At 41.0% G+C, this 20,519-nt stretch overlaps 2 protein-coding genes across 2 annotated transcripts in view; one reads left to right on the top strand and one right to left on the bottom strand.

Annotated features, from left to right (window-relative positions):
• rtkna (rhotekin a) overlaps positions 1 to 13,918 on the top strand; it is a 64,410-nt gene extending 50,492 nt beyond the window's left edge. The window contains exons 2-11 of the mRNA XM_037680498.1: positions 3,562 to 3,823; positions 4,060 to 4,113; positions 6,230 to 6,347; positions 7,474 to 7,698; positions 7,780 to 7,874; positions 8,411 to 8,517; positions 8,678 to 8,809; positions 10,891 to 11,056; positions 11,206 to 11,310; positions 13,106 to 13,918. Coding sequence (XP_037536426.1) covers positions 3,562 to 3,823; positions 4,060 to 4,113; positions 6,230 to 6,347; positions 7,474 to 7,698; positions 7,780 to 7,874; positions 8,411 to 8,517; positions 8,678 to 8,809; positions 10,891 to 11,056; positions 11,206 to 11,310; positions 13,106 to 13,818 — 1,977 coding nt within the window. The 3' untranslated portion in view covers positions 13,819 to 13,918. The remainder of the gene's footprint in view (positions 1 to 3,561; positions 3,824 to 4,059; positions 4,114 to 6,229; positions 6,348 to 7,473; positions 7,699 to 7,779; positions 7,875 to 8,410; positions 8,518 to 8,677; positions 8,810 to 10,890; positions 11,057 to 11,205; positions 11,311 to 13,105) is intronic.
• Positions 13,919 to 17,892: 3,974 nt separating this feature from the next.
• On the bottom strand, positions 17,893 to 20,367 carry mblac2 (metallo-beta-lactamase domain containing 2). The gene is made up of 3 exons (XM_037680497.1): positions 19,841 to 20,367; positions 18,364 to 18,578; positions 17,893 to 18,222 (listed from the first exon to the last, which is right to left on the bottom strand). The coding sequence occupies exons 1-3, from the start codon at positions 20,280 to 20,282 to the stop codon at positions 18,049 to 18,051; spliced, it is 831 nt and encodes a 276-aa protein (XP_037536425.1). The 5' UTR covers positions 20,283 to 20,367; the 3' UTR covers positions 17,893 to 18,048.
• Positions 20,368 to 20,519: the final 152 nt, after the last annotated feature.

Raw genomic sequence — 20,519 nt, 5'->3', positions numbered from 1 at the left:
GTTGCTTTGTGACCCCACCCTTGAAGAACGAGGATCAATACAACCAACAGAGACAAAAAGGTGACCATCTGTTGCCTACTGGTGCATTAAATCACCTGCTGAAAGCTCCCATCAGCATTATGCATACACAGTGCTGTTAAATGCAACTCTGGAAATATTTGAGCACTTAAACATTTTACTGAAAGATACGAAGTCCAAGGTTTTTAATTAAAACAAGCACAGTGTAAACGTTAAGCTTTGGTTTGTGGGTGTTTGCATAAAACAGGAGAAAGCCTTTAGAGAATTTAGATTTCTACTTTTTAGAAAAATAATTACATAAAGTTTCTTTTTGCTGCTCCTTTATACAGGGGTTGCCACAGCGAGCAAACTCGCATGAAAGGTACAATTGTTTTACACCGGATGCCCTTCCTGACACAACCTGGGCTCGAACCCGCAACCTCACGATTACAAGACCACGGCACTGACCTACTTTTTGTAAATGTACAATCATAAACTGTATTTATCCATTCGCTCAAACTGCAGAAACAGAAAGTCACTGTTGGATGAGGTGAATCGGCCTGCAGGTCACTGAAGGTTCTGTAACCGTAAATGAAGAACCAGAAATAACCGGATTTGCCTGATAGTCCAATTTTAAAATAAACAATCCTGTCTTCATAAATCCATAACTCTTCTTTGTTTCTGTGAGAAAATGACTCTCCCAGATGTCTCCACATCTGTTCATTTATTAAGTGTGATGCTTCACCACCTTGGCAGCTGATGTGCATGCAGCAGACAACTTGTTTCATGTTAGACTTCTTTCCTCTACACATGTCTCTCAGCCTTGACCTTTTCACTCTGTCAACCTGTCCACACCTTCCCCTCTAATCCCCCTCACGCCCCCCTCTTCTTGTTTTCTCTGACAGCATCACATCTCTTCTGGGTCCCTGCCTGATCCCCCCCCCCCCCCCCCACACACACACACACAAACAACATGCAGGCAGTCGTCCTCTCTGGCAGTACCCACTGGTCCAACACCTGCCACTCTGAACACACACTGTGAGTGTGGTTGTTTATCTGTGCCTGTGCGTAGTTGTTGAAAGGTCATGCAAAGTTGTTTGGTGTGTTTGTCACGCATACGTCGCTGGAGTGAAAGTGTCAGCTTGCTGCACTGTCTAAGCCTCACCAACAGTCCGACACGTGGATTATAGTCAGATTTAGGCTGCTCCAACTCTATTCTGAGATGCCCAGAAGGAGAAGCCTGTTAATTTAGCTGCTATAAATATAACACATCCTCCCAGCAGGTCACTCTAAAGCTGGACTCATGCTCCGCTAGCAGTGAAGAAGTCTGCTCTTGCATATGCACATGTGAGATGTTCTTTCATCCGTCATGAAAACTGCTGCACAGAACTGTTGGAATGCTCCTCTTTTTCCCAGTACAGTAGTCCCTTGTTGATCACCGAGGAGCCGAACCCTGAAGCCCCGCGATAAGTGAAAAACCGCAAAGTAGAAATGGTGTAAGAGTGAAAATTACAGTAGTACAAGTAGTAAGTCGTAGTTTAGTAGTTTATTTGAGTATATATATATATATATGTATATATTTATATAGATATATATATAGATATATATATATAGATATATATATATAGATATATATATATAGATATATATATATAGATATATATATATATAGATATATATATATAGATAGATAGATATATAGATAGATAGATATATAGATAGATATAGATAGATAGATATAGATATATATAGATATAGATAGATAGATATAGATATATATATATAAATGCATTTAAAACCCTTCCCACACTCTTGCAATATTCTAAACAATGTTTCTAAGCTCTAAAGTCTAAAAGAGCATATAATGTCATGATTTCAGCTCCCTGCCTCATCTGCTCTTTGCCACCTGCAAGCCCTCTCAGCCACGCCCACTTCTCCTCTCTGCACGGAGGTCAGCTGATCAGCTGCAGAGGAAGTTTCTCATGCAGTGTGGGCTGCACAGAGGTGCTAAATAATTTAAAATAATTTATTTTAAATAAAAATTCCATGCCGATCGTGCGGCTCATCCATCAGTCAGCCAACTGTGTGTCATGTCCAATCTTAGTTTGACAAACCGCGATAGAGTGATTCCGTGATAAACGAACTGCGAAGTAGCGAGGGAGTACTGTATTGCTTTTAAAAACATGACGTTTACCTTTGGCATGTCAAGCAACATGAAAATCATGTTGGATTAAAAAAAAAAACAGCTGCAGATCTGCATCTTTTTTTCTTCCTCTGGACCATTTTCAGTTTAAATGGCTGTTAACATAGAAAATAAACAAGTAAATCAACTTATAAAAAATATACATTTGAGCTTGGAAACAGAATTCTCCAATTATAAAACTGAGAAGTTAACAGCAACATTTATACTGAACACCGTGGTACTTTGTTTTACCTCAATGTATGTTTTTGTAAATGACTCTGGTCATTGCCTTCATTATATTTGACATAATTTGCTGACTTGGGCTGTAGTGTGTATGCAGTATCAATTACCATATTCTTCAGACTATAAGGTGCAATATCAATGAACGGGTCTGTTTTCATAGATTTTTGAGCACCGTGTACCACATAAAATCTGTTCGAGGTCAGTAAGCACAGAATTAATACATAAAATGCACCGGATTATAAGGCTCACTGTTGATTTTTGAGAAAATTAAAGTATTTTAAGTGCACCTTATAGTCTGAAAAATACGGTACTTCTCCAAAGACTTTGGAGAAAACTTCCTAAGTATTGTTTTGGTTGTTCTGACTGTAGACATTATAAATGGATCCATGTGGGATTTATAGAGCAGCCGCCACTGTGCAGAATTAAGTTAGTTGTATTCCAGAAAAAAAAAAAAAAAGAAGAAGAATGGGATAAAACCTTATTTTGAAGTCTAATGCATCCAAGTATCTAATAGCAAGATGTTTTTTTATGTTGAAAAATCTTGATTCATCTTCTGCTGAGTTTCTGCTCAGAGCAGAACAAATGAGAGTGAAGGCTGCAGGAAATGAAAAATGAATGTTTTAAAAAAACTTATGAATTAGTCAAAGATGGAGGGGGTAATGTATAACAAATATTGAAGTGGAGTAGGAAAAATATGCTAATTTTTTGACTGGGGAAAAAGGCAACAGGAGATTAGTTTACTCTGGCAAATTTCTCACTGGAGAAGACAAACGGACAAAATCCATCAGTGTGAAGCTTCAGGTCCTAAACTCAAAAAAAAAAAATGTTTTATTTTCTGTCTGAAGAAGACTATTTGCCAAATGCTTAACGGCTTTACCTTTGCCTGCTCTTTGTTTGATTCCTTTCGATTTCATCTTGCCCTTGTGAATCATGGGATTTATTCTGTCCACAGTTCAGGTCTTGGACACAGCGTGTTTGTATTTGCTGACAGAGTGAAGCTTACTGTTTAAACTGCAGCGCCAGAACCAGATGTCTCATTGATGCATCACTGGAAATCCATTCATTTATCCCTTCTGGTTATCCACTCTTCAATTTGCATCTTTAACCTCTTGCGTTGTCCGTCCGTCTTGTCCTTGCAGGACAGTGATATTCAGAAGAAGATTGACCATGAGATCCGGATGCGAGACGGAGCCTGCAAGCTGCTGGCTGCCTGCTCGCAAAGAGAACAAGCTTTGGAGGCGGCGAAGAGCCTGCAGACGTGCAGCACTCGCATCATGGCCTACATGTCGGAGCTGCAGAGGATGAAGGAGGCTCAGGTGATGCAGAACGCCCCACGCAGATCGTCGGACGCAGGGCCGATGGACGACAGGCTCCCGTGCAAGGGAACAGTCGCCATCTCAGGTATGTAAGGAAAAATGGTTGTTTGTGAAAAGTAAATGGATGAGTAGCATTTGTCTTTGTGAGTTGAGGTTTATGAGGCGCTCAGCTGCATATCTGCTACACATCTGCAGACCACATACACACATACACTGTTTGTAATTAATTGTAGATAACTTACGCCAGTGACTGAAAGCTGTGTGTCAGTTGGAGGTGATTTACATTTCTGTGGTCTAATCTTCTGTCTGTTGTATTTCCAGACCTTCGGATCCCTCTCATGTGGAAAGACACGGAGTACTTCAAGAACAAAGGAGGTGAAGAGCCACTGTGTGTGTGTTTGTGTTCACAGGATGACTTGATAATGTTGAGTGTTAGGGGAAAGTGGTCTGTTGGTGTCTAGTGTGACTCGAGAACAAAAACCAACTTTCATCACTTTCTCTAAAGCAGAGGTCTGAAACCTCTACGATCAAAAGAGCCATTTTTATGCCTTCGTTCACTACATTCAACGTGTCCGGAGCCACAACAACCTGCTACAACTGTGCTTATCAACTGGTGGCCCGTGAGCCACTTTAGGTTTGCTGGAGTGGGCTTATGATGTCACCCCTTTTAGTAGGGGTGACTTAGCTAAAAATATCAAACAATTTCTAACATTTATTAAAGAAAAATACAAGATTCTTGTAAAAAGGAGTGGAAAATAGTTTATTTTTACCAATTTTTTTTAAATAAATAAAAAAACTATAAACTATGACAAGTTTTTCATATATATATATATATATATATATATATATATAAATGCATAAAGTTACTCGCTCCAGTGCTCACATATTTGCAAAAGAAATGACAGGAAAACAGCTAAAACTAGTCCTTTTGTGTTGTTTGTATAACTATCATGTTCTGTGGAGTCTGAACCCAAGGTGCAGACAGACACGGGGAACTCCAAGATAAAATAAAGAATTCAAATTTAAAAACGATAGGTCAAAAACAAAGGATGACGCAGCAGCAGAGCTTACATAAATATTGAACTCGAAGGAGACACGGCAGAACAGGGCATGAATAGGAAGCACAATGCACGGACAAGCAGTTAAAAAAAAAAAAGACGCTGAACTTAAAGGGACACTACAGAAACGTAATGATGGACACCTGGGGTGAATGGGATCGGGAGCAGGTGAAACAAGGAGCTGATACATGAAGGGAAAAACACTGGGGAAGACACGGGAACATGAAACACACAAATCTAAAGAAAGAACACAAATTCTCACAGTAACGAATGATAAATTTCAGTTTTAGGTCAGTTTTGGTCAAAGCTTGTAAGAGCCACCAGAGGGACCAAAGTGCCGCATGTGGCTCCAGAGCCACAGGTTGCAGACCTCTAGTGTGTTCCTTTAACATGATATTAACCTCAGACTCCAGCTGACGTGCAGAACGTCTAGACAGACCTTTTTTTTTCCAGTATCAGTTCCAGGAACTGATCTTTATCATCTGTTGCAGCTTTACCATGGATTTCTGCATTTTACTCCTGTTGTCTTTTAGCCACGTGACACAGCCTGATCTAATAATTCAGTTTTGCTAGCTTTGCATCTTAGCTCTAAGAAGCAGCACTGAATGGGGTCATCAATCATGCAGAGGGTGTAACAAGAGGCAAGCAAAATCTGTTGTGTATTTAACGAACCCTTCTCTACGTTCTTGTGGAAAGTTACTCTATCGAGTCTTGTTCCATTTTCTTTCATTTTAGAATTCAGTGATAAAATGACAAATTTTCTGACTGCCTTTATCTTCCTCACCAATTGGATAAAGTCAACTCCTGTGCGGCCATTTTTAATATTCTCGGTGCTCAGTCACTCCCCTAGCAGCCTGAATTAATCTGCATAGCCTAAGCATAAAAATGTACTCAAGAAACATGAGAAATATTTGCAATAAAGCACAAGGAAGCAGCTTGTTATAATACTTTTACAGACGTACTGCAGTATTTTTATTGGCAGATGGATTTGTGAGAACAGTAGTACCTTAAAGGGAAGTTTCCTTAATTCATGTATATTCCCTAATTTAATTTAGTTTAAAAGTATGAGATGTTGTTGGGCTTTAGTTTATGCAACAAATTGCCAATTAGCAGTGTTGTGTGATTCTCAGCACACCGCCCACTGAACTGAATCTAACGGTGACGGAGGAGTTTATAAGCATGTGCAGCTGCTGGTTTTCTGTCATGCTTCACCTGCTCAGGTTAAACGTCCCGTCTACATCAGCCTCTGGCTTCAGCACTTTCTTAGAACTTCCATCCTTCAGAAAGAAAGTGATGCTATTTTGGAGCTGCAAATTATTTTTCAAGTCATGCAGCTGAACGAGCTTTCGAACTGTCACATAAATCCATTTCTTTCACATTTCTCATTTTGTTCAAAGTCCCCTCATTTTTATTTTTTGTCTCTTGTTTTGTAGAGCTTCATCGGTGTGCTGTGTTCTGCCTGCTGCAGCTCGGAGGAGAGATCTTTGACACAGACATGGTGATAGTGGACCGAACACTCACAGATATTTGCTTTGACAACACAATCGTATTGTAAGTAATCAGTCGTTACTGTTCATAACCTATCAGCAGTGGTGGTTCGAGCATTCGATGTAAAATATGCTGTTGAATGAAACGTATCGCAAAGTTGAACATAAACACGAAATAAAACGCAGTCAAAGGGACAAGGTTATCCGTCTGATAATTGGAACGAAAATGTGTATTCAGTTCTGTTAAAGCATGCAAGTCTCACAGACCAGGGGCGATTCTGGACTCTGACCTTTAGGGGTGCTTAGCCCCCAGTGCTGGCAATGGCTCTTGGCTTTAACAACGTGGTAGCCATTAGTGTCAGAAGCATTTGTAATCTAGGGACACACACACACACACTGGGTGGGGGTCTGGGGATCCTCCCCAAATTTTTTTGAATAAAGTAGATGCTAGTTCCTGCATTCTGGTGTGTTTTAACGAGTTGTTAAACATTACATTTACCTACATAAGTTAACACTTGATTCAACAACAAGAAGAAGCCTGACCAACAGCTCCCCTTGTGTGAATAGAGCACGCTCCACTTTTCTCAAGCACCCTAACACCCCCCTCCAGCCCCAATTGACAACTGTATTATGGCGCACAATACAGACACGTTAGCTAAGATGCTACAGACATAGCACTCCACTTCTCTCATTCCTCCTTCAGGACAAATTGAGATCGCTGATTGGTCAGCTGCTGACGAGCCTACTGGAGTGATTGACAGGTGGCGTTGAAAATCTGACTCGTGCAAAAAAAACTAAAAAACAGATTTTACTGGCCCAATTAAGAGTGTCATCATTTATTCCATTTTATTGCTAATTTATTCAGTATTTTGGTGAATCTAAGGTTTGAGAACCGAGTTTCCTTACAAAATTCTAAACATGGAATCTTAATTTTTCAGGGGTGCTGAGTTCAAATTTAGGGGCACCACCAAAAAGAGGCTAAAATCACCACTGCAGTAGACATTTTTAATCAATAGTACTTCTAACTGAATTACTTGAAGCATATTTTGCATGTATAATCTAAGTAATTTGTAACAAGTGCATACATTTAACATTTATGCCCAAAATGTTGTCAGTGGGTTTAAAATCTCAAGTTAGCAGTATCAGTAGTACTTTTATGATAGTAACTGTTAGTGTGTGTCCCTCTGCAGTAACAAAGCCAGCCCAGGATTTGAGCTCCGTGTCGAGCTGTATAGCTGCTGCACAGAGGACGACTATTCTGCAGGAAGCACGCCGAGGAAACTGGCCAGCAAGCTGAGCTCCTCGCTGGGGCGATCAGCAGGGAAGAAGCTCAAAGCAGCCATGGAGCCCGGACTGTGTAGTCCTGTCAGCAACGGGGGGGCATCCCCTCTCCTGCTGCCAGTTCCCTCTGTGCCGTACGTCCAGCTTGAATAGCATTTATGCTAGCACGTTTTTAAAACTCATACTAAAAACGATGCTTTCTTGTGTACCGGCAGGGGCCCTAAGTACCACCTCTTGGCTCATACCAGCCTGTCACTGTCTCATGTCCTGGACGGCTTTCGCACACATGACCTCACTATTTCGGGCAATGGTGAGTGGCAGCCTCCATCAATCTGTGCCCTCACGGGTTTTCAGCTTCTTGTGCCAGAACAACCATCTGTCTGTTTTTTGTGTATGTGCTTTCTCATCGCCGTCTCACGTTTTGATAATTTCCTATAAACTGCATCTTCCTCCTCCTCCTCCTCTCTCTGTTCTTGCTTGCTCTCTGACAGACGGCAGTCGTCAAGGTCACAGTAATAAATAGTGTGACTGCTGCGTACAGCTGTAATGATGTGGGTCTAACAAGCGTTCAGAGCCGGCGACAGACACGCGTCCTGTGTTTTATTCACTGGCCCCTCCGTGCGCTGTAAAGTTTCATAGCTGCGCTTCATGACACCCTCTGCAGCTGCCAGTCTTTTTCACACTCAGGTGCTTTGTTTTGGAGGCTGACGGAGAGTGGGGGAGGGAGAGTGTGTCTCTCTGCACGGCCATTTTAGCACACACACTGGTGTGTGTGTGAATTCTGTGTTAGAATATTTTTAATTACTTGTATATGAATATTTTTCCCATCTATCTCTCTCCCCACAGAAGAGTGCTCATACTGGCTGCCACTCTACGGCAGTATGTGCTGCCGCCTCGTCGCTCAGCCCCAATGTATGACCCAGCAGATGATGAGTGGGTATTTGAAAGTCAAGGTAAGTTTGTGTGTATGCGAGGTATTCCTCAAGGGCTTTCACTCGCTCTCGGCTTTTGTTTCGACGTACTTTTGCCCTTCCCTCCTCCTCCTTTCCTTCTCATGTTTCCATTTCTCTTTCTTTGTGTTTCTTTCATGCTCTCTTTTTGTTTGCCTTGCAGCAGTGTGGAGGTGACCCTCAGAGTTGGACAAAGGTGTACGCCGTTCTAAAGGGGACGAGCCTTTCCTGCTACCATCGGCAAGAGGATGTGGAGGCAAATGTGGAGCTAGCTTTTACCATTGGCATCAACAAAGTAAGTTTAGGAGATTAAAACAAAATGAGTACCAATATTTCCAGAAAATTGAACGCACCCGAATATAAGCCACGCCCACTAAAAAAAATAAAATATATATATATATATATACATTTGTACATATATAGGATGTGCTTGTGTATAAGGTGTGGGTGTCCACATAGTAACGTGAGATATTTACACAGAAATTTTTTTTTTTTAAACTTTTAATTAAATACGTACCGATAACATACAAAAATTTGTACAATAAATGTTTTTTTTCGGAACAGGGTGTGTAATGCGGATAGTTTAAAAAAAAAAGGGGAAATACATTAGCCTACCAAGAAGTCACTGATCGCTATCTTGAACAAAGATTCCCACCTCCCACTGTGACCTGTTTGGTAATTTCACTGGTGAATTTTTTTTAAACTTTTATTTATACAGGTAGTCTCATTGAGTCATGAGGACGAACACCCCTCCCCCAAGAGGGACGAGTATTGGGCAGCTATGTGAGCGTACAGGTGTGACGAGGCGAAATGTTTTGGTGGCATGAAGCTCGTTAGCCTGTCAAAAAAAAAAAACTAAATTAACCGCAGCATTATATAAGCTGCAGTGTTTAAAGCCAGTGAAAAAAGCAATGGCTTATAGACCGGAAATTACGGTAATTCTCAAACCCCCTGGATATTGATCAAACCTTACAAAACATACCTGTAGATTTTTTCATTTTATTTTTTTGCAATACCTAAGGCATCAGCAGAGTAAATGGTAACGTTTGTGGATTTCTGCCAGTTTAAATCTCAGGGTTGAATCTAAAACGAAAAGGTGAATAAAAAAATGAATTCCAGTCTTTGTCTTTTTTTTTTTTTTTTTTTTAGAAAGAAGTCCACAAATTTCTCAATCCAGCTGCTAAAAGGAGGTCAAGGTTAGACAACTAGAGTATTTTTAGTGTCCACCACCAAAGGAAAAAAGGAGAAAATGTTTTTTGTCCCTGCTTGTGTGAGAATTTGCTTGTCTCTAGCATCAGAAAACACTTTATCTCATGAACCAATGGATGAATGGTGACTGTCTGAAAAACAATGGATAAACATCTACTACTGATTTACTTTTGGGGTGAATCCAATTCTGAATGGTTGCCACAGCTAACTGACATCAGTCAGCACAAAAATGGCTGTAGCCTTGTTTAATTTACCAGTACTGAGTAAAGTTTTTGGTGTGGTAGTTTCTGAGAATCATCCTCATTCCATCCACAGAGTGCAAACAGATCTGATAGTGAACGTGTTGTCATTTAGGCTACATGGTTTGACCAGAACAGCTCTAATTTAGTCCCCTGCATCATAAGATGGTTTCAGTTTTAGACACTGACATAAAAGGCAGTTTGTGATGTGCATTCTTTAACAAAATACTAGGCTTTTTTTTTATTTCTAGTGTGACTGTGAAAATGTTAAGCTAAATCCAATAAGGTGGAAACATTTTAAAATAAGTCTATCCATTGTTCTCTGTTTTGTGTAAATGCACTGGTCAGCTCTATCAAATCTGAAATTGTATTTTTCTCCAAGTCCTAGATGTCAAGAGTTATGAAAAAAAAAAAAAAGTCTGGTTTTCAGCCATCTAAGTTTCTTAATCTGTGTGCTTTGAGGCATTTTATTCTTTCCACTCTGGTTCTCTCGGTCATTTGTGACCTCTGACCCTCAGCACACAGCTGCCTAAAGCTAAATCACTTATAGTCGGTTATTAAATCACCGTCTTCGCAATCCATTTAGTTGTGAGACCAGAGAAGAACCCAGTGGACAAATGAGACAGCACTGCCATCTAGTGGTCACCAGTAGACATGACCACATTTGGAGCAAAGCGATGAGGGGAATTGAGAGTTTGCTCTTTTTGTTAGATAATTGTTGAAGGGGAAATGGCTTGGAAGAGGACTAATTGCTAGCTTTATTACCCAGGGTCTATTTCCAGCAGGGATTTACGCTTACAATTGGTGTAATGAACAGTTGCTGCAGCACATAATTTTTGTTCAATCAGGAGCGCTGTCATTCACTAGCACTTGTGGGCCTTCAGTGGCAGATGATTACAATTTTCCTTTTGTTGCTGTTTTGTTTTAGGAGACCAGAATACGTGCATCAGAGAAGGACCCTCAGAGTAAAGTTCAGCACATCTGCGTCAGTAACCAGTATGGAGGGGAGGAGGTCACACACGTTCTGACCGCAGACAGCAGAGAGGACACGCACCGCTGGATGGAAGCCTTTTGGCAGCATTTCTATGATATGAGTAAGCACGTGTTTTCCATATTACCTCAGTAAACTCATATATTTTACAAAAGCTGCCTCACGGATTGTGAAAATAAACATTTTTTGTAGTGTTTTTGTAGTTTCTGTTGGAGATGATTGGTTTGGTAACAGCAAAGCATCACTCAACAGGTCAGTGGAAGCAGTGCTGTGACGATCTGATGAAAATTGAACTCCCATCGCCACGGAAACCAGCTCCAATCACACCAAAGCAGGGGTCCCTTTATCATGAAATGGGTATGTTGCCTGTGTCTCTGAATAATTAGAACTAAGTCAGAGAACAAGATTATAGAACGTGCATTGCATGGGACTGTGTGCATTTTTAATCGGTGGGTGAACGTGCATGAATAAACTGTCACTACGAGCTTTTCCTCTGCAGAATCTCAAACTTACGCTGCTTTACTTTCTGTACTGTAGGTATGGATCTTTCTGACTGTTTCTGTTTTTCTCTTTCTCCATCCACCTCCCCTTTATTATTGTTTTATTCCTTGTGGGAAATGAACTGATTTACCATCAACACCTTGGTTCATCAAATTCATTGTTAATCTATTTGCTTTTCTTCTCTCATCACTCCTTTAAACATTCATTAACCCTTATTGGTTTTTTGTCATGCAAACACATAAAAACTGCACATCTTCTATCCTCGCCTCGTCCTCCTAACCCTCCCCAGCAGCTCCTCTTTCTGCACCCTCCTGCGAGGGGCTCCTGCTGCAGGATAATGCCGTTTCTGCTGAGATTCGTGCTCTGCTCTCGTCCTATTACAACGACAGGTGAAGTAGCAGGTGTAGGTTTTACACACAGTAAACTAGGCCACGGCCCCCAAGAGGCTGCGACCAGTTTTAGCAGTTAGCTTCAGGGTGGAAGCAGAATGCTGCTGCCAAGTACTGAAAGATGGAAAATGTTTTTGATCTGTTAAATAAATTTTTAAAAAGCAGCATTAAGACACACACACAGGGAAAATTTGACGTAATTTAAAATCTTAGCGTTCCTTGGAGGAAAACATATAGCCTTTTATACCAGATTTTTTAACTAAAATTATCTTATGATGATGAAGGACGGCGTTCAAGATGTTTTCATCAAACTGAGATTTCATGCAAAGTTGTTGTGTCACTTAAATCATATTAAGGCTTGGAATATGTGTTGAGAATAACTCTCGAGATACAATAACATCACACTTAAGCTAAATATAAATGATTCTGAAAACCGTTTTTGTGTTTGCTAAGGTCGATTAGTTGAGGCAGCCACCTTGAATTGGTTTGACATAACAGGTTAATCAGTTGTAGATGTTCACCCAATGATTACTGGTAGAAATCCACCCAGTAGTTACAAAGTTTTCAAAACAGATCTCACCAAATTAGATTTGAATATAAGTTGACTATGACTCTCAGCTACTACCACATCCAATCTAATCTCAAAATCTAGGAATTTGACTTATTGTTATGGTCACTTTAGGGTTTTTGGGTTTAATTAGATCGACTCCAGAAGTTAATGAATCATAGATGAGCATCTGATGATTATGTTTTGAGAGTTTTATTAAAATTCATCCAGTGGTTCTGACAATTATTGTTTTGCTAAAACAACAAATTCACGCACACACAAAACATTCATTCAGCCTTTATTTAGACAGGTTAATAATAATGAAACATAATGAAAAATGCTGAAAGATAAAAACAATAGACAAGTTATTTTAGATAAACTGACTAGACTCGATAACATGACAGGATATAAATAACAATATATATATATTTAATAATTATCAGACCTTTCAATACCTCTTTGATATTCTGCTTCATTATTTAAGCATACACCTTTTGTATTTTTGAGTCGAAAATTGCATTTCATGAATTGCACATTTATTTATTTATATATAGATTTACACTTGAAATGAGTTGTAACGCAGCAATTTTGCTAATCCCCAAAAAACTTTTTTATAATTTCCAAAAGACCTATTTTATTGAAGTTGTAAAAATGTCCTGCCTTCATTCATCCTCTCCAGCTGTGTAATGCTGACGTTTGCTGCTTCTTTCTGCAGTTATTGAGTCATCTGACGACCTGAGCAGCACCGTGTCAGACATCTTGGCTCGGAGGATGCAGGAGCTGGAGCTCCGCAGCCAGCTGGGCCTTTCTCCCACCTGGATGTCTGTGTTTGAGGAGAACGGTACAAAACCCGCTGCCTTCTCTCATCAGTGTACTTCTCGCCTGTCTGGCCACAGCCCCTGCAGTCCTCATCGCCTTCCTCGGAGCCCCGTGAGCCCCGCTCGCTGCCCGCACCTTGGTCTGCTGTCCTCAGACGCCAGCCTGACTTCAGACAGCGACAGCCACTGCAGCACCAGCCCCTGCTGTCACCACCGAGGCTGGCCTGAGCCCTCGTCAAACTTCTCTCACTTGTCTTCCCCCTATGGTCACAGGCCACGCACTCTTTCGCTGGACGCCAAGCTCAGCACCCTTCGAGGAAGGGGCTACGGAGGAGGAGGAACCTTCCACTGCCCTTGCCAGCCTCCTCCCTCCTCGCTTCTCGCTCCTCTCCCCATCTCCTCCTGTTCGCCTCGGTCACAGCGCAGCATGCAGACCACACTCTCCTGCTCCAGCTCCACCTCCAGCAACAGCTCCAGCAACAGCGAGGGCAGCCACAGCCCTGAGTCTTCAGAAGGGGTCCTTTTCTCGAGGCCCTCCCCGGCTCGACGCAGCCTAAGGAACCTCAGGGCCAGACTGGATCCTCGCTGCTGGCTCCAAACTCAGGTGTGAACTCGTTTTCTGACAGGGGTTTGTTACAACCGCTGAAAGGCAGCAGTATTTGTTAAACTATGCTTTAACTGGTTTAACATGTGGACTAAACATGCGTTCATCCCTGAGGAGGATAATAAGCCCTTTAACAAAGGACGGATTACTGAAGACCCTCAGGGGTCCAACTGGAATATCTTGTTCCTCAGAAGATGCTGACAGTCACTGCAGGAGATGCTGCGTGTCCAGTTTTCAAAATGGGAGCTGCGTTGCTTACTGTCAGGAACGTTGGATGTGCTTTTTGTGAGAAAGCCAATAGGAGCTGACACCATTTCCTGTTTAACTCTGTAAATTAGAAACTGGAAATGTGCTCTCAGATTTTCCACTTACCGTACATGTAAACATTGTCAGGTCAGTGCACCTGCTGAGGTAGTTTTTTTTTTTTTTTTTTTTTACTGGTTTAACTTATTAATATGCTACAAAGGTTTTGACCTAAAGTTTTTGAGTGTTACACTTTAACACTTTAAAAGACGGGGTGGTTGTTTGTTGCCTGTACTGTGATACTTCAGTGTATAGACCTCATTATTCATGCATCTGACTGGTGGGACTCTCCTAAAAGAAACTATGCACACTTTTGTTCTTTTTTTTTTATTTATTTTTTTTATGCACGAGCTAACGGTGAAACGTTTATCTAAAACTGTTCCAGCAGTGAATTAGATGTTTCTAATATTTACTCTGCGGGTGATCTTTTCAGTCAAATTGGCAGAATTACTTCAAAGAAAAGTTAAAATACAAAACTGGTATGAACTAGGCCTGTCGCGATAACACATTTTGCTGGGCGATTAATTGTCTCAGAAATTATTGCAAAAAACGATAATATTGTTTGAAATTTGACAATAATTGTCAAATTTAAGAAGAAATGTTGGTTACTTTGTTTTGAGTGTAGTACATTTTTTGACCCCTGGATGTCAGTATAAGACTGTTTGAACCGAAGGATGGATAGTGAGGGAGCAAGCAGCGTCTCTTTCAAAAAAATGGGAGGGAGTCCCCTTGACGTGACATGAGCAGTCTCTCTTCGGTTCTCAAAATGGCGGACGCTCAGTGTGGTTTGAGCTCTTTAGCATAGCATTTTTCACACAATGCTTTTAATAAAAAATCAATAAACAAATTTGCAGCTTCTTTTTGCAAAGAAAAACAACTTTTTACACGAAGGCATGGGTTTCAACTGTGAATTTTGGAGCTTCGACAAGATGGAGATTTTTTCCCCAAAGTCAGCCTGTTAGCTTAGCTCGTAGCTTAGCTTCTCAACTTAGCTACTTTTAACGATCCAAAAACGTGATTTTGGATCGTTAAAACGGATTTTACAGAGAAAAGAAAAAGGGATGGGTCAGTGAGCACCGGAGTTGAGCTTTTTGTCATCCAGTGTCTTCAGTAGAAAGAGAGAGACACGAAAAAACGATAAAACCGATGAAAGTGAGGTTGATAATTTTAATTTATCATGCGATTAATTGATTTATTGTTTATTGTGACAGGCCTAGTATGAACCAAAGCTGAAGTTTTAATGAAAGCCATAGTTAAAAAATCTGCCATGCTGCAGTATTGTAGGTTTTGAGTGTATAGTGACTCCTTTTCTTGGGTCGAGCCATAAAATATAAATAAGTGATGATTTAACAGACAACTACTACTGTACTGTCTGTGATGCTGAGTGCACACATTTCACACTGTAAATGCATAAATGAAATCCTCATAATTCCCTAAACAGAGTTTTTAACCAGTCTTGGAGCAGCAAAGCCACTTTCCCACTTTTCCTCCCTGTTTCTGTTGAGCGCTGTGATGTTGGAAGCTGCTGTTCTCCTGGAACTAAGAACTCGAGCAACAATAATTAATGATCTGTCAGATGTTTGAAAAACCACATTTGTTACTGTAAATTAATTTTTCTAAGTTAACGGATGAACCTCACTTTGTCTATTCCTATGTAACTGATTTTTATAAATGCAGGTGTATAGATGTTGGATTATTCTATGATGAACAGATGAGTTGCAGATCGATAACTTTCAGGCATAAATAACACTGTTATAATTCTACATTGTTGCCAGGCTTCATGTTCTGCACAAACACCATCCTAAAGATGGAATTCAGACTTAGATTTCATGTTTAAATAAGATAACATTAAAAATAATAATAAATGTTTTATCAATCATAAAACTGCCTCATTATTTTGTTATTGCCTTCCTCCAAAAGCATAAAGGTCTGTGTGTGCGTGTGTGTACATACAGTTGGCAGTATAATTTATTAACCAGTGGACAGATAATAAAACCGTATCAATGAATGTCTCTCTAATTTTGATTAACTTTTGGATTTAACCCCATTCAATATGGCCGCCATAGCCAAACGACCTTAAAGTGCCTGTGGCGTGCATATCCTATAAATACAGAGGACGAAAACATCTTAATATTTAAGAAAGTTGGCAGAATCCATGTGATTTCACCAATCTCGTTACATGACTGGCGTATTTTTTGAACTTGGTGCAGCCAAACTGAAACAGGAAGTGACATCAAAGGGGAACATTTTAAAAACAGGAAGTCTTTATTGAAGCATATTCTTCTTCTTTGTCTCTCTGATGGTGACTGCACATGCAAATAACTCACCTGTTTATCGCAGCTACGTAAAAGTTTTTATATATTTTAATGTTATTTTCCAATATTGCACTTGAAAATTTGATGTCACAGGCACTTTAAGAAACCCAAAAACTACAACTCAGCCAACTTTAAAGATGTTGAACTACAGTTTGTGGTGTGGCAGTAACAGCAATTTCTAACACCCTGCAACCTCTACTGATTGCACATTTCTGACTAAAACTTTGCCATTAACTGTTGGTATCAACCTAGGCTGTTAGCAAAATATCAACAGGACCACTGAATGTATTTTATAAAGCTGTCAAACGTAATTAAGTTGGACCACTTCAAGATGGCCACCATTGCAAATTGACATTTGGCAACACAGAAAAATTACAACTCAACTTCACAGAAATTGTGCTAAAATAAAGTGTGGTAGTGGCTGAGAGTGATTCTGAGATTACGTTTGACCTAAACAGCCATAACTTGAAGCATCTTCTAAGGTGGTGGACAACATGCATTCCTTCAGGGAATGCTAGGCCTTTAAAGTCACATCTGTTTTTCCTCACATCTACATAAAACACTACCTGTCGTAAATGTTTTCTATCACAATATTTAATTAAGGTAGACATTTATAATCTGAAACAAAACAAAAAAACACTGATAAACGGGTTAAAACACCATTTTAACTTTTAGAATCTTTTTCATGCGTATTGCCTCTACATGCCGTTTAACAGCTTCCCGTTAGATCAGAATAGCATTTTGTCAATAAAAGCAACCCGTTTCTGTTCAGCTTTCATTTCTTGCTGATGCATTCCCACTGATGGAAACAACTGAAGAAGCTTTTAGAAGCTGCAATACAAAAATCAAAGAAAAGTAGGCAGAGCTGTAACTTTGTCAGTGATTTAATAGCAAAGCCATAAATCGGTCAACAATACAAAGCACTATAACAAACATAGGAGGTAGTCAACACTGGGTCTTCACTGAGCATTGGAATATGCATAGAAAAAAGCCATGGCTATATTTTGTGTTTGAAATGCCTCCGATGAGAACCCAAAGATCCCCATTCTCTGTTTGTGGTGTACCCTTGTACCACTGTTGTGCTATTAGAACATCACATCTGCCTACGTTTCTTTCCTGCTCCCTTCTTCAGGGGTCGCCTCAGCGGGCGAACTCGCATGAAAGACTTGGCAAATGTTTTACGCCAGATGCCCTTCCTGATGCAACCTGGGCTCGAAACCGCAACCTCGGGATTACAAGACCGTGGCACTGACCACCAAGCTACTGCAGCCCTCAATGTCACATCTGCCTAAAATATAAAACAAAATACATCTAATTATACAGAGTTCAACAAACACATATTCATCAATAAATATTAAGATAACACTTGTAAATACTTTATATTGTACACTTCATATGAACCTGATTATTGATTTGTGTAACCCACTGAGGGCAACTTTGACTGTTTGGCAATTATCTGGGTTGCTGTTGGATTACATAAATGGATGAGCAGAGAGTCATCAGGTTAGGTAATAAAGAGGTTTGGGTCTCCTCCTTGTTCAACTAATTGTAGGTCCTTGATAGTGAAACATCTTCCTGTGTGCACTTGTGCTTCCTTCGGCTCCATGGTCTGCTCTCATTAGCAGGCGCTGCGAGGGTTGGATGCACGCAGCGCCAACCTGGCTACAGAGCTCCAGGCCAACGTGGAGAACTTTGCAGAGCACGTTCCGGCTCTGCTGATGTATGTGGATGCAAGACGATGGAGACGCTTGGCGCCAAAAGCGTTGTAGTGTCCAGGGAGGACCTGGTCCACCTGTTGGATTTGGCAGTTATTCTAATATAGCAGTGCATAAATGGCAACTTGAATGTGCAGATGGTGTCAAATGATCAAAGTTCTGGAAACAATAAAAGGTGGACCAGTTTTGAGTATAAAAAAAGAAGCCTTTTCTGTTACCTGCTCACTGTCCACCAGTCCCACCAGACGCTCACAGCTGCTGATGTAATCAGTGACACGGCTGAAAGGCAGCCAGTCGATCATGGCGCCATCATACACAACGTCTCCACTGAACAGCAGCTTATTGTCGCGGTCGTGGAGGCAAATGCTTCCTCTGGAGTGACCTGGCATGTGAAGTACCGTCAGCTGTCTGTCGCCCAGATTAATGACATCACCTGGAGAACAGCAAGAAAAGAGTAATGTGGGAGCAGGTTTCAAACTTTGCTCATTTGCACACAAACTATTTATTTAAGTTTATTTGATAGGGACTGCAGCAGTCCCGTGCCTGTATCATGGTGCTTATATTATAGCATGAGCTAATTTGCAGCACTTGTCCCTAGATAAACAGGCTATCTAAATAAGTAAGTGTAACTGTAGGGCAAAATGCAACAAATTCTTAAATATCTTAAATAAAATTCCTGAATCTCATTTAGCACAGCACTGATTTGATGTATAGCAGGTATGAGTTGGACGGCGAGCTGACGCACCAGGCAACAAGATATTCCAGCTGCACTGCAGCAGTGGTTCTGACACAGCAGAACAAGTCAGAATATTGACTGATGCTACAGAAATTACTCTAAAAGAATGCCGGATATTAAACTGAGGTGATTGACCAGCCAAAGCTTCTCAGCTCTAATGCAATCTGCAATATCAGCTCCAAGTAACATAAAGATTATCTGCTAAACTTAAAAGGTATTGTTTGTGCACATCCACATTTATAATGCACTTATAAATGTATAAGGAAATGTTTATAATGCACACTGCATATCGAGGTACTGTGACTGTAAATCTACTAGCAGATGATGCTGACGGGCTGAATTTATTTGTACATCCTTTTGCATCATCCTCTGATGACAGAAATAGAACTTTTGTGCCACTTCATAGGATGCTTTCAGGAAGTGTGTGGCCCAGTCTGTGTAATCTCTTCTTCCATTCCTGGAAGTAACAGAAAACATCAAAGCCATCTGCATCTTAGCCTAAAATAGAACTGCTACATAGACGGAAAAGGTTGACAGTAACTGTAAAGAAAAACAACTAAATATGTTCCTCCGTTACATATTTTTGTTTAAATGATCCATACAGTCTGCTTGAGATCTCCCAGGTCTTCCAGGGATAAGATGGCCTTTCAATGCATCTTTTGAGTAAAAAGACAAAGAACTACATCAATTTGTTCAAATATGCACCTATTAGTATATTTTGCACAAAAAAAAAACACCCTGTACCTATTCAGGACTGCATTACACAGGCCTTACGTCTTAAAGTGTACAGTATGTGACAAATCATTCAGCTTCATTTGCAGCAAAGGAAGTGACTCCATCTACTCAGTCTGCTCCTTCCACTAGACCAGGATGTTTTACCCCGGTGTATATGTTGACAACACTGGGGTTTTATTTGCAGATCTACTCCCACCATCAAACCCGCAGTGGCTGCAACCTACCCTCCTGCAGAATGTGTGTGGGCTGCACAGCCTTCACTTTGTAGTGTCTCGCCCTCCAGCCTGGACTGGGAGCCTCGGCTATCTCCCGATCGCTGAGCCAGGTGACCGTCTCGAAGTTGTCCCCGTTGGCCAGAGCATCGACCTCCGCGCTGTGGACGCCCACTTGTTGGAACTGATGTAGACCGCCCGAGTGGTCGAAGTGGGCGTGGGTGGCGATGGCCAGCAGCGGGTTCTTCCTCTCCGGGTCTTTTCCGAGCAGCCCCTTGGCGTCGATGTAGTCAGGTAAGCTCCTCAAGCCCAGACCCGTGTCTATCACCACGTCCTGGTGGCTACCGCGGAGCAACCAGATGTTGGCCCGGTTTTCTGACTGGTAGAACCGCTCCTGGATCCAGAACAGTCCGTCTCCGAGCGATTTGTGAGCGTACCAGTCGGTTGCAGACATCCCAGGTCGGCGGGTGTTGTGCCGTCAACAGTTTGAAAGGTGTTACTAGCTTTGTAGCTAAGTGGTAATATGTTTTCATTGAGGCTAATGTGCTGGTGTAGTACACGCCCTTGTAGAAAGAAGCGCATGCTCATTGGACAAATGTATAGCTGACGACATCTCAAAGCTGGACTGCAATAGGATGAAAAAGAAGCCACGCCTACCCATGCGTCACGTGAAGGCGGGGCGACTTACGCA

This window comes from Nematolebias whitei, chromosome 8 (genome assembly GCF_014905685.2).
Source record: "Nematolebias whitei isolate Nwh7 chromosome 8, NemWhi1, whole genome shotgun sequence".
Taxonomy (NCBI): Eukaryota; Metazoa; Chordata; class Actinopteri; order Cyprinodontiformes; family Rivulidae; genus Nematolebias; species Nematolebias whitei.
Note: the sequence above shows the minus strand (reverse complement) of the source record. Positions and strands in the feature narration are given on the sequence as shown.

Excerpts from the sequence above, each read along its gene's own strand:
- mblac2 (XM_037680497.1), bottom strand. The coding sequence starts at position 20,282 with ATGTCTGCAACCGACTGGTACGCTCACAAATCGCTCGGAGACGGACTG. Across the intron at positions 18,579-19,840 it reads CACACACATTCTGCAGGAGG|GTGATGTCATTAATCTGGGC; the intron begins GTAGGTTGCAGC and ends GCTGTTCTCCAG. Across the intron at positions 18,223-18,363 it reads GACTGGTGGACAGTGAGCAG|GTGGACCAGGTCCTCCCTGG; the intron begins GTAACAGAAAAG and ends CAAATCCAACAG.